Below are 12156 nucleotides of genomic sequence, written 5' to 3' on the forward strand. Positions count from 1 at the left end.
CCTGTCCATCATAATTTGGTGGCGCGCGGTTGAGAGACACAAATATCGCTTCTTGAAACAACCATCAAGTGCCAGGCGAATGAGTCTCGAAGAGACCAGATTGATATTAAGTTAAGGCTTGTAAAACCCAACAAGTTGGTATTTGTTGGCAATTGTAACCGTTAACCGTGTGCTAGACGGCAGTTTTGATGATCGGCAAGATTGCTGTCTTTGGTCACCGGAAAACAACAGCGCTAAATGCTAGATGGGGCTCTTTTGACAAGCTATTGGGAGACAGTTGTTGGACGAAGATACAAGAATACGAATGCTTGCGAAGCGCTTATTATTACAATCCCCAATGTGTCCTTGGGCATATGGCGCTCGTGCACCAACATCCCCCACACATGGCCAAGATTTGGGGTCTGAAACATTTACATCGAAACAATAAGACACTCTAAATTAACCGAGGAAGGACTGAATGAGAATAAGGGTGGATGTGGTATAGCAAGTTCAATCAGCGGGGACCAGAGAAACCATGAACCATGCCTTCGCCGACCTCTTTACCAACTCTAAATATGTAACCATACATTGGATAAGAATAATAGATACACATCCAATTAGTTTAGTCCCGTCTTCATGTTGTGCAAGTTCATGCTGTGTTCCTAAAAAAACATACCTGCGCCATCCTAGATTCCCAGACCAGACTAGCTTTCTGTGTAAATATGTACGATCGTCTCGATGACGGTGATCTTCTCCCCCTCCGTCTGTTTCACATTGCATTGTTTCACATCTGTTTTTAGAAACACCACGCGGGCGCGCAGGGATTAAACCTCGTGCATATGTACTTCCCCCCTCCCCACCCCCCATCTTGCCCGCTACTCCTGTAGGGCTTAGGGCCGCTGTTGGTATGTCCTGCGACGAATAGGCTAGGAGGCTCAACTGTTGGGATCGGCAATTGTTAGAGTAGATCCAGCGTTAACAGAGGACTGAATTAGAATAGTCTAGATATAGCCTTTTTTGTGATTTCCAACTGCGCCTGGGATGTCTTGTCGCTTCTTTCAGTGTTGGTTTATTCTTGGAAATGTTTTGGTTTTCGGTATTAAACTGCGAAACTGGGGAAATACCAACGTTTTGGGGGGTAGATTTGCCACTCTGGAAACTGTCTTTGGCCCCCAGATGATCTGAGCACGAATAACATCAAAGTAAATATTGGAGTTGGAAGTACAAAATAACGTTGTCAATGTAAGTCGGGGGGTTCCAGGGTTCTGTTCGAGTCAACCACGGGCGACTGACCGGAACCCGGACTAGTTCCATGTTTATCATTGTTTTAATATTTGGCTTAACCTCATTTCCACACGCCAACATTGGCGCATTGGGTATATCTTCTCAACCAATCTTGGAGGGGTAGCGTAAAGACTGATAAGAGCCTCTTTGATCACCGTGCTTTTAATTTCCATACGGCAGGCCTAAAAGGGGAACCTTCGGGGTCGCCGGATTACCCTCCTTTTTGGCATATACGTTATACCGGTTGTAGCGCCAATATCCCATCCAACGTCTCTAAACGGGAACACAGCCATCCCGATGCCATGGCAATGGCTGGAGTGGATAGTTATTGGCTACTCTAATCATCCTTGAGTGAAAAGAAGAGCCTGGAATGTCAGACTCAAATGCTTGGCTTTACGTGTGTTTTTGAGTGTTTCAGCATTTCAGTAGAAATATCCAAGAAGTTGGGGGCCAAAAGCGGGAAATCAGGGAGAGCAGATCTAGTAAATGATTGGGTACAGTAGAATAACTCCATCACACGTGTGAATGCCTGACAGCCTTAATCAACGACCACTCCTCGGTGCTGACTGGCCAATGCGCTCGAGGACGTTTTGGGTGTATGTTTGACGTGGACGTTGAAAATTGACAATCTAGGTAGTCATATGTTACATTTACAAATCCCTGTAGCCACTCACCATTAAACAAATTATGGCTAACAGAAGTAAACCTGCAATTATTAACTCATTGCCCGGGTAGGTACATATGTCAAACCCGGGCGTAAGGCAAATGCTAGGATGCCGACCGCTAGTTTAACTAGGCCAAGGATCTCACACCCGCAAAACCAGGGCAAAACAATCGGTCAACCCAACACACGGGCCGGAGATGACCTCATTCCCCCAGTTTAGCACAATCTAGAATTTAGACTGTGCATACATGAGTTTAACTAGGATTGGGATGGACCCGTCTCACGTCTATTGAATCCACGGGGGTTTAGCACCGGGATCGCCGATAAATACGAACCTCTCAGTCAGCGGTGTAATTTATGATAGCTGCGCCTCGATTTCAGGGATGTGGACCGACCATTCCCTACGTTGTTTGGCTACGTGAGGAATTCTAAGCTCGTCTTCTTTCGCTTATGATTGGGACAAACCAGCGTGGGTCTGTGGCTTAAGGTAGTTGTGGCGCTAGTTGTCTTTTGGGGCATCAGTACCTCCCTAACACGGACACTCCGAGTGACAGCTCGCATTGATATTCCCCTGTACCGTACCGGCTAGGGCTATATGGCGTAATTAGTGTAGGAAAATCTACGGAGTAGACGATCTAAATAAATAAAAGTGGTCAATGGGTAATGCGGAAGGTCTAGGGGGAGATTGCTTCTGGTTTCTTTTCCTGGTATTTAATCACCACCATGCTGTTCTGTGTACTTCATACAGAGTACAAAGTACACTATTTAAACACATAAGGAATAATAATAACAAAAATAAAACCGTATTAATCTGCAATTGAATCTCGGACCAAAAATTGAGAATGTCACTTTTATCACCGTGCATCCGGGAAAAAAATAGATTGACATTCTCTCGTCCATTTTGAGCAGACCCACCATTGGTTTTCTTCTTCGGATATGCAACCCCGAGGAGAGATCGTGATTAAGGGATGTACGATATGTCTCTAGACGTACAACGTATGTTGTAAACATACTGTTATTATGAATTGTAAATCTAACAAGGAGGAGAGAACTGCTACCCCGATTTCCTAACTGGGAAATAGCGCAAAAGGCAACCAAGAGAAAGAAGCAGACCAAATAGTGATAATCGAAAAGTATGCGGCTCTTGCACGGCAGCCAAGGACAAGTTCGGAGAGGACAATCATCAGACAAGGATTTTTTTTTTTTGATACAACACACTGTAATGATCGCCTGTTATGGTTACCAAGAAAGAATAGCGGGCGAAACAAACATGAACCCACCGAGCCGACCCCCCCCTAAGGAACGCACATCGAGCCCGGAAGGCCTTTAGGGGCCCTGATTGGGGAGGAGCTATGAGTCCCTCATTTCATTTTTCATTGGGCTGTGACACATGAACGAATCACCCTTCCGTGCACGCGGTTGGCCTGCCGAATTATGGAGGATGCGAAGTGGATGGGGGACCCGTCAGGGATCGACCGAACTCATGGAATTTCGATTTGTATTCGTAATTGTGTGTTATATGTATGGAACTCCGTACTGGTATCCTCTTCGGTGTTTTCTAACATTCCTTATAGAGATGTAGTACGGAATACTACTCCGTATACTCCGTACTCGTCCTTGTTCTTTTTTTTTTTTTTTTTTTTTTGCTTCCCCCAGATCTGAGTGTATTATACTTTTTCCTTAGCTTACTTTATACTTGCATACTATTCTCTAGTCCGCTTTTCCTCCCAACATGATTTGGTGCAAAGAGAGTTGGACGAGTATTCTGACCCGGAGTGGCGGGATAGACTATATTTTAAAGGGTACAACATATAATTTTCATTTAAGATGAGTGCTATTGTTGTATACCTTCGTAAGTTAGCTCAATATGCATACCGAGGCGACGAGGCTAAAGGGTGTTTTCTGGGGGAAAAGGGGCCATGGCGCCAAGCTCACGGGAGAGAGCCCCTACTATGTAGAACGGAGGTGCCGATGACGACAAGAAAAATATCAATTAATCATTTACTCCGTACATGTAATCCATTCTCGTGCAATGGTTGAATTTCTGACAGGAGGCTTCTCCTGACCCCCCGTTAAAAATCTAATTTGTGGTGCAGGGATTTCAAAGCAAAGGACTAGTTTGCACTATAATTGCTTTTCATCTGAATATACAACATACCCCCTCGACTAATTCGGTTTTCAGGAGCACGATGGACGATCTATCTTCTCGCTGCAGGTACTTTTGTGAAAACCAATATTTCCACCGGAAACCAATCCGGGAGAAGATATTTGGAGATCGTACATACATTGTAGGGCAGAATGAGCCAAAAGTGGATAAAGGTAGGCGAGCTGTCAGAACCCAGATCTACTATATAGTGGGCTATTGACTATTGACTATTGACGGGATGGGCAGATATAGGACGCCTGACGAAGGCTGAGCTGAAGGCCTAGACAAGTACGGAGTACGGAGTACCGTGCATACTATAGTAAAGAATAGTGTGTACACAAATTTCCAGGGTCCCGAGGTTAAGCAGGTAGAGGCATAATATTACTAATGGACAGTAATTAATCTACTCTAGAATAATATTCAGATGACTACTCCGTAGATAGAGACCCATGAGGATTCCCATGTGCAGATAAAATAATAATAGCCCGAGAGTCCCAAATTTATCTGCATGGGCGCTAAGTTTCCCTGTCCCTGTTCACAGCCCCAACACGTTCAAGTGGTTCGTGCCAAAAATACCGTATGTAATCGTTATATTTTATATTTTATATTTTATAATTTATTATTTGCTTTTTCCTTTTTTACTATGGAGTAGTTTTCAAAGAGTTTTGTTTTTAATTCAATTCAATTTTCCTTTTCCTTTTTTTTTTTTTTCCTTTTCCCTTTTTTTTTTAAATAAAAATATAATTCTAGACACAAGACTATAACTAACTACTGTAGGGCGGGCCCATCGTCACCATTTAACAATGCTTCCTCCTCTTTGACATCTATAATATCCTCTCCTCCCTCCCCCAGTCTGTTATGAATCTAAATCATTGACTTGACCCTCGCCTTCGATCATTTTGGGAATACGCTTGACTAACCCTATTTCCCTTGACTTTTTGCTTCCGATACTGCTTCGCTACCCGCGTCTGTGGAGTTGCAATTTGGAGACCTCCCTGCCTCGCAACACCATAGCGCACCTCCTTACCTCATTACATGAGTATCTATTCTATCTGTCAATTGCGCACGTTGCTTCATTTTCGTGGTTGGCATCTTTGGTTTGCCGAGCGGGCCGCGATCTTACCCAGAAACCTTATCACCGGTATGTCCATGCGTCGCAACTCTCTGAGACAGCATATACTGACCAATTTTCGGTGACTAGGATCGCCATCGCGCATTGCATTTCTAAATTACAGAAATGACGACTTTTGAATCCAACCCCGATTTCACTCTCTTTCCTTTTCAAGCCAGATCCAAGATGATGGCTGTCGAAGCTGCTAGGCCTAAACAATTCCCATACTTCGATCCCATGACCATGGATTCCTCCTCCATGTTCTCTTTCCCCGTTGAGAGTCTCCCCCACTACACGCAAGGACATGATGTATCCCATGCTTCCCATTCCTACTACGATACCCACCCTTTGTTGGAATCCGCAGACCTGCAGAAGCCTACCTATTTTTCTTCCATACCTGCTACACCCCCTTCAATCTCCGCCTCGCACTCCGCCTCTCACTCTACAGAGCCATATATCCCCACTGGGTCTGCTGCCTCAGGGCAGTCAATTCCTAGCGCATCTTCTTCGGCTATGGGGTCACCATACTCAGGAACCGCCCATGCATTCCAGGAGAATTGGGTGAATACGAATCACGGATTGGGTTTACCAGCCGCAGTGATGAACGATCTTTTCTCCCAGGACTACATGGGAAGCGCTTTGGACATGGATATGCTCTACCAAGAAAAATTCCCAGATCCTTTCGTCGGTATGTTTCGATATCAATCGCAAAAGCTGTCTGGTATACTGACAATGTATAACAGATCCCTCATTGATTCAACCGGCGCAACAAGGCCCTGGAATTACTCCGACTATCTCATATCCTGACCAACCCGTTTCTTCCTACTCAACCGTGCCACCTAATTACATTTCTCACTCTCCCGCCCCGTCACCTCTCCCATATAATGACATTGCAGAGCACCACACCTCCCCCCGCTCACACCCAATACAACACACTGGGCCATCTCCACTCATGGTTCCACACAGGTCACATTCACGACCACTATCGATCTATGATCGGCGATCGTCTATTTCCTCAATTCACTCCCGACGCTCGCAACACAGCCCGGCGCTGAGCAGCATCGAGCCAGATGAAGAGACAAAAGATAAAGGCCGCTGTCTATATCCCGACTGTGGCAGAGTCTTCAAAGATCTGAAGGCCCACATGTTGACTCACCAGTCAGAGCGACCAGAGAAGTGCCCGATCCTGAACTGCGAGTACCACATCAAGGGCTTCGCTCGCAAGTATGACAAGAACCGCCACACCCTGACCCACTACAAAGGAACAATGGTGTGCGGTTTCTGTCCAGGCTCCGGATCTCCCGCGGAAAAGAGCTTCAACCGCGCCGACGTCTTCAAGCGCCACCTAACCTCCGTCCACGGTGTGGAACAAACCCCACCAAACTGCCGGAAGCGCAGCCCTGGCGTAGCCAAGAAGGGTACCAACTATAGTCCAGACGCAACAGGAAAGTGCTCAACCTGTTCATCGACCTTCAGCAACGCCCAGGACTTCTACGAGCATCTGGACGACTGCGTTCTCCGCGTCGTGCAGCAAGAAGAGCCTTCGGAGGCGATCAATCAGCAGCGTCTGGCAGAGGTTGCTTCGGATGATGATGTCAAAAAGACCATGGAAAAGCATCAACTACACGACGTGGCTGGCCCGGTTGATCAATTCGACGATTACGAAGATCAAGATGAAGACGATACCCACGACCCCTCCAGCTGGCGCGGCCTGAAGACTAAGCCCAAATCCTCAAAGGGAAACATCCCCACCTCCCGCCCTATCATCGGTTCCGGGAATGCCATCTCCAAGAATTCCTCCAAGGCTCCCCGTGCTGTTGCAACTCGTCGCCGCAATAATCGCGGAAACTACCCCAACTCCTGGGGCTGCCCCAGCAGCACCATGAAGACCAAGAAGCGCGTGCTATGTGTCTTTGATGGCCGGCGCCGTCTGTGGAAAGATGAGATGATGCTCAATAATGAGTTCGAGGTCCGTCTGAGACTCCCCGGTGGTGCTGGCGATGGTACCAACCGCGATGCCTACGTTACCGATCTGGATGTCGAGACGTTGAAGCGCGCTGAGGGTGTGCTCAATGCTACCGAGGAGGAGCGTGGCCCTTGGTTGAATGGTCCTTCGGCTCACATCATGGGTCAGCCGGCGATGCTATTGCCAGAACTATGCCAGTCCCATGATGATGAGCTTTCGATCAATGAATTAATGGCTTAAACGATCTTCATTTTGTTCTTTCTTCTTTTAACTCCTTACTCCTTACTCTCTATTCCCCTTCTCCCCTACCTTTGGAGGTCTTTGTCTATTTCTTCTTTACATGTCTCATGTTTCCGTACAGCAGCGTCTTGACGAGCGAGTTGTCTGAATACGGATTATGGATGATACCTTGGGACTGATACGTTTGAATGACTTTTCTTGTCTGCTTTCTCTCCAGGCTGGCCTTGCATGCCTGTATGCCAGATCCTGCTGGTCGGGATCCTACCAGGACAGTATTAATTGGAGACCAAAATGAGTGCCTGAATGAAAATATAAAAATAAAAACATTCTACATTATTTTTCTTCTTTTCAATTTGGACAACTGTAATAGTCTTAAAAGTAGAAAAGACCAAGAGAGACTTAAGACACCGTCTGCCGATCTCCACACCCCGTGTTCTGCCATCTCCCCCGGTATCAACTCCATTCAACCTTCACGATGCAATTAGGACTCTCAGAAAACCTCTCCACTCTGGTCACAAGGCGATTTACAACTGCTAGAGATACCGGACATCTCGTCTTCTCCTCAACTCATCTGTCCATAATCAATGCCGCAGGGATATCAGTGAGTGACGCAAAGACTCCGACCGCGACGATTCTAACCTCCCAATCTAGTACCAACTTCGCTACTGCCCTGCGCTCGCAAAGAAACCCTCTAATTTAAAGCTCGATAATGGCCCGAAAACACCAAAGCCCGATCCCTTTGAGAATCCATCTCCAGATCTTCTGATCGCCCAGTTCCCGCCCGAGAACCCCGCTTACAACCTCATTCTCAACAAATTCCCCGTCATCCCAAATCACTTCCTCCTCGTGACAAGAGATTGGCGTGCGCAGACGGATATCCTCGACAAGTCAGACCTAGAGGCCGCATACGAGTGTCTAAAAGCCTGGAACACCGACAGCGATGGATCTCGATCTGCAAATGGCTCTCCGAAGAGCCTCTTCGCTTTCTTCAACTCCGGCGATGACAGCGGCGCAAGCCAACCACACCGCCACCTCCAATTCCTCCCCGTTGAAGCAATGCGACAGCCAGGCTCCGAGTCCTGGCACCCACTGATCGACCTCCTCACCCCCCACCCACCCACCTCCCCATCCCCAACACCAAAGTTCAATCACCTATCAGGTCTCCCCTTCGCCCACTTCGCTCTCTCAATCCCACCAAACCCCTCTGCCAAGACCCTGCACGCGATCTACCTAACCCTCTACAAGGCCGCAGCTGCAGCGACGCGCGGACAAACACCAAGTCAGGATACCGAGCCGCTCCCTACACAAGGACCGGCGTCTATCAGCTATAACCTGGCCATGACCTGCTCGACGATGATGATCTGCCCGCGCAGACAGGAGACTGCGCTTGTTCCCATCGACAGCGAGACGGCGCGCGATATTGTTGACCCCGGCTTGCTCTCGCTGAATGGTACTATCCTTGCTGCAACGCTGATGGTTAAGGCTGAGGGTGAGTGGGATGCTTTGCGAGAGAATCCGGAGCATTTAACTCAGGTCCTTGCTACCATTGGATATCCTCGTACGGATTCCCGTGGGCCTTCGCTGTGAATAGTTGGGGTTGTTGTATAGCTGCGCGGGTGGTAGACAGACTACTTGCATGCCAGAATCAAATACCCGGAATGGAATTGCTGGAGGTGTACACATTGAGTAAAGACCTACTTGTATTTTTCCTATCTACCTGATACTAAAAATAATTCTATCATGATCTCCAAATAGAAAATATAACTTGTTCTCAGATGCTGCGTTCTCATGGATAGAAAATAGAAGATGGAAGATGGATTCCGAATGTGTAGCAAGGACGGGCTGGAGACACAATATACTACATCACTGCCAGCGTAATACCTGAAGCATCTTATAGCCTGCTGAGTTTCTCTTAATATATTAGTAATGGGAGTGGGAATGTACTGATAGGGATAGGTATATCATCAAGGTCCTGGGAAGCAACTATGTTAGTTATAGAGATGAGAGACTCCCTTTCCTAATGCATTGCTTTCATCCGATCATCAAAAGATTTAGGAGACAGCTATCGACTCAGCAACACTAATTGTTGTCACGAGAACAGCGAATGATAACGCCAAAGCCAACCAAAGCCAAAGCCAAAGCCAAAGCGACCGTCCTAGCCTGAGATATCTTGCCTTTATTTAGATATTCCATCACATCGCTCATCCCAGGTTTAGATTGACTAGAAATAAAAAGTACTAGATACATAGATGGGATTGTTAGTACCATAGGACCTCCAAAATCGTGTAGGGAAAACGGAACGGTGTGATCTCAGTTCTGGTCTTTTTGGTGAATGCTGTGAATTCTGGGCAAGCGTGAGCCTAAAAGCGAGCCATTGTGAGCGAGAAACAAAATCAAAAAGAACGGCCAGAAGTTAGATACAAAAATAAAGAAGACACCTGCCTAGATAGGAAGGTGTTGGCAAGTTCGCACGTGACTCCATAAGCCCCAATTTCCTTTGTCAGTTCGATTGTAGAGCGGCGGGATCGAGTATAGGAGACGAGTAGGCATTGGTGCAAGTCAATGTGATAGTCAAGTTCTCAGTTTGGCAGATTTAGCTTCGTCCGAGGGTCTTTCTAAGGTAGATTTGATCGAAAGGCCATCATATCGCTGGATATCATGAGGCAGGTTGTCTGCCTTGACGACATGTCGTCATATCCCGTTGTGAAAGTTTGGGATCTCACTCATATTCTGCAACTCGATGGTCTCGGTGATTCTTGTCGAGTTATCAGGTTGGAAGTGTGCATCGTGGAAGGAGGTGGTGGTTTCATTGGCGGCTCTGTTCATCTTGGCGGCCGGGCGTAGTCGTGGTGGATATGATGGTATAGGGGCTTCTGTAGACGCCAGAATACACGTTGATAGATAGCAAGTCCCCGCCTTCCTGTGGAAGAAGAGTGCTGGTTGTGTCAGAAGCCCAGTAGTGAATCGCCATCAATAGTGGCGACGGCGATGATATGTGGTGATTATCTCGGGCAATCGGTCCAGGATCAATCTATACTTAGAAGTGTTATACTCACTAAGCCTAATGCATGATAGATCTTTTGTACCATATAGGTTGATATCACCCGCCATACGAAAGTTTCAGTTTGCTTTTGATCATGATCTAACTACTCCATACAGCGTCTTAGTTGTTGGGTAGTATCGGCAGTGACCTGGATTAATATGCCCAAATTTGATACTCCATAATAGAAAAAAAAAAAAAAGCTGATAATTGCATAGAAGCTAAAGTGAAACATTTGCTTGCCAAGATGCATGGTACGCAGGGGCATAGTGGCCAGGGTTACTTTCAGATTTAATGCAGTGTATTGCGGCCTTGGTGCCTTAGTTTGGTCTTAATTTTGCCTGATGTTGGCCTTAATACTGACCGCCTTTAGACCCTAGGATCCAGTGTATTGTAAAGCTTTCGGTACGGAATAACTAGTACGCCGGACTAACCCTTTGAATAACTCGATATCTTCTTTACCACCTCAAAGCATTAAATAAAGTGAATGATACCTTCTAGATAAGAGAAATACCGCTCTCTTATTGTTCGAGCCGAAATAAATTGTTTGACTATATCTACCCTCTCTTTCTTGTCTCTTCTTTACCACTCTCTCCTCAGCTAGCGAGTACGTAGAACTTGATCAGTTTTGTATCACAGATAGTATTTGTTTTTAGTCTAGATTGTACCACAAAACCTGCTTTTTAAAAATAGAAAAACGTCTTATATTGGATAAGCCGCCAATTCTCTATTTAATACAATAAAAACCAAATCTCTTGAGCTTATATTGGTGGAGTATACTGATAAGGCAGTTGTCAAGTTTTGGAGGGTTATCACTGAATTCAGGTTCAAACCGCCTAAAAATCATGTGATGTATTGATTTGTATGGCAGAAATGGTTAAATGCTGCCTAAGGGATTCTGTAATTGTAATTCAGGTATCGTCATTTTTTCTGCCATACCAAACTAAGGCATTAAGGCACCATTAACGTAATCCACTACCGAGTGACGCACACTACCGAGTGACGCACCCCCACCCAACTTCCTGAATTCAAATGCATTTATCTCAACCAAAACGCCATTAAATTAAATAAACTAAAATCATCATCTATCTGGACATGTCTCTCTCCTATGTCCTGGCTTCCTACATATTCCACATGCTCGTCCAGCCTGGGGGGGCGGCCTTAAACCTTCCGAAACCTGCTCACGATAGTTGTTGATACGCGCTACTTGAGCCTCAAATGGCTCTGAACGTAGCTCACGAACATCCTGAACTGAGAGATCCCCTTCGTGGACTATCGTCCTTGTAGATCGGGTTCGCTTTTGCTTTTTCTTCTCGTTTTCAGCGCGTAAATCGCTCACTTCTTTCTCTAGTAGTGCGGCGGAATACATCGTGATCTGGCAGGCTTTTAAAACCTGGTTGATAGCGGAATTGAGCGGGCTAGGGGGGCTCCTTGATCTCGTACGAAGTAGTGCTTTTATTGAGGAGGCTTACTTTTGCAATTGTATATAGTTCGAAGGTGTTTTTGGATCCCAATCACTACCCCGGCTAGAAGGGGGGTAGGGGTTCGAAGACGAATATCAAGCCTCGAAATCACTCTCTCCGGTGTAAAAGGGACTAAACCAGCTGCTCCGAAGCTGTTTTTAATAGTCTCTGATTTAAAAGCTTCAATTCGTGCGAGAGGGTATGCTTCGAGGAAATCAAGTTTATCAATATGATTTATCCCAACCCGCATTTTTGCTTTAACC

At 46.2% G+C, this 12156-nt stretch overlaps 2 protein-coding genes across 2 annotated transcripts; both read left to right on the forward strand.

Annotated features, from left to right (window-relative positions):
* Positions 1-5370: 5370 nt before the first annotated feature.
* zfpA (uncharacterized protein) lies at positions 5371-7390 on the forward strand (the record flags this gene model as incomplete). Its single annotated transcript, XM_057248873.1, has 2 exons — positions 5371-5872; positions 5928-7390. 2 exons carry the CDS (start codon positions 5371-5373, stop codon positions 7388-7390), a joined length of 1965 nt encoding a protein of 654 aa, XP_057113305.1.
* A 475-nt stretch (positions 7391-7865) lies between these two features.
* N7479_001177 (uncharacterized protein) lies at positions 7866-8977 on the forward strand (the record flags this gene model as incomplete). The annotated part of the gene is made up of 2 exons (XM_057248874.1): positions 7866-7991; positions 8042-8977. 2 exons carry the CDS (start codon positions 7866-7868, stop codon positions 8975-8977), a joined length of 1062 nt encoding a protein of 353 aa, XP_057113306.1.
* Between the last annotated feature and the right edge of the window lie 3179 nt (positions 8978-12156).

This window comes from Penicillium vulpinum, assembly GCF_028829585.1.
Source record: "Penicillium vulpinum strain IBT 29486 chromosome Unknown utg000001l_segment0_segment0, whole genome shotgun sequence".
Lineage (NCBI taxonomy): Eukaryota > Fungi > Ascomycota > Eurotiomycetes > Eurotiales > Aspergillaceae > Penicillium > Penicillium vulpinum.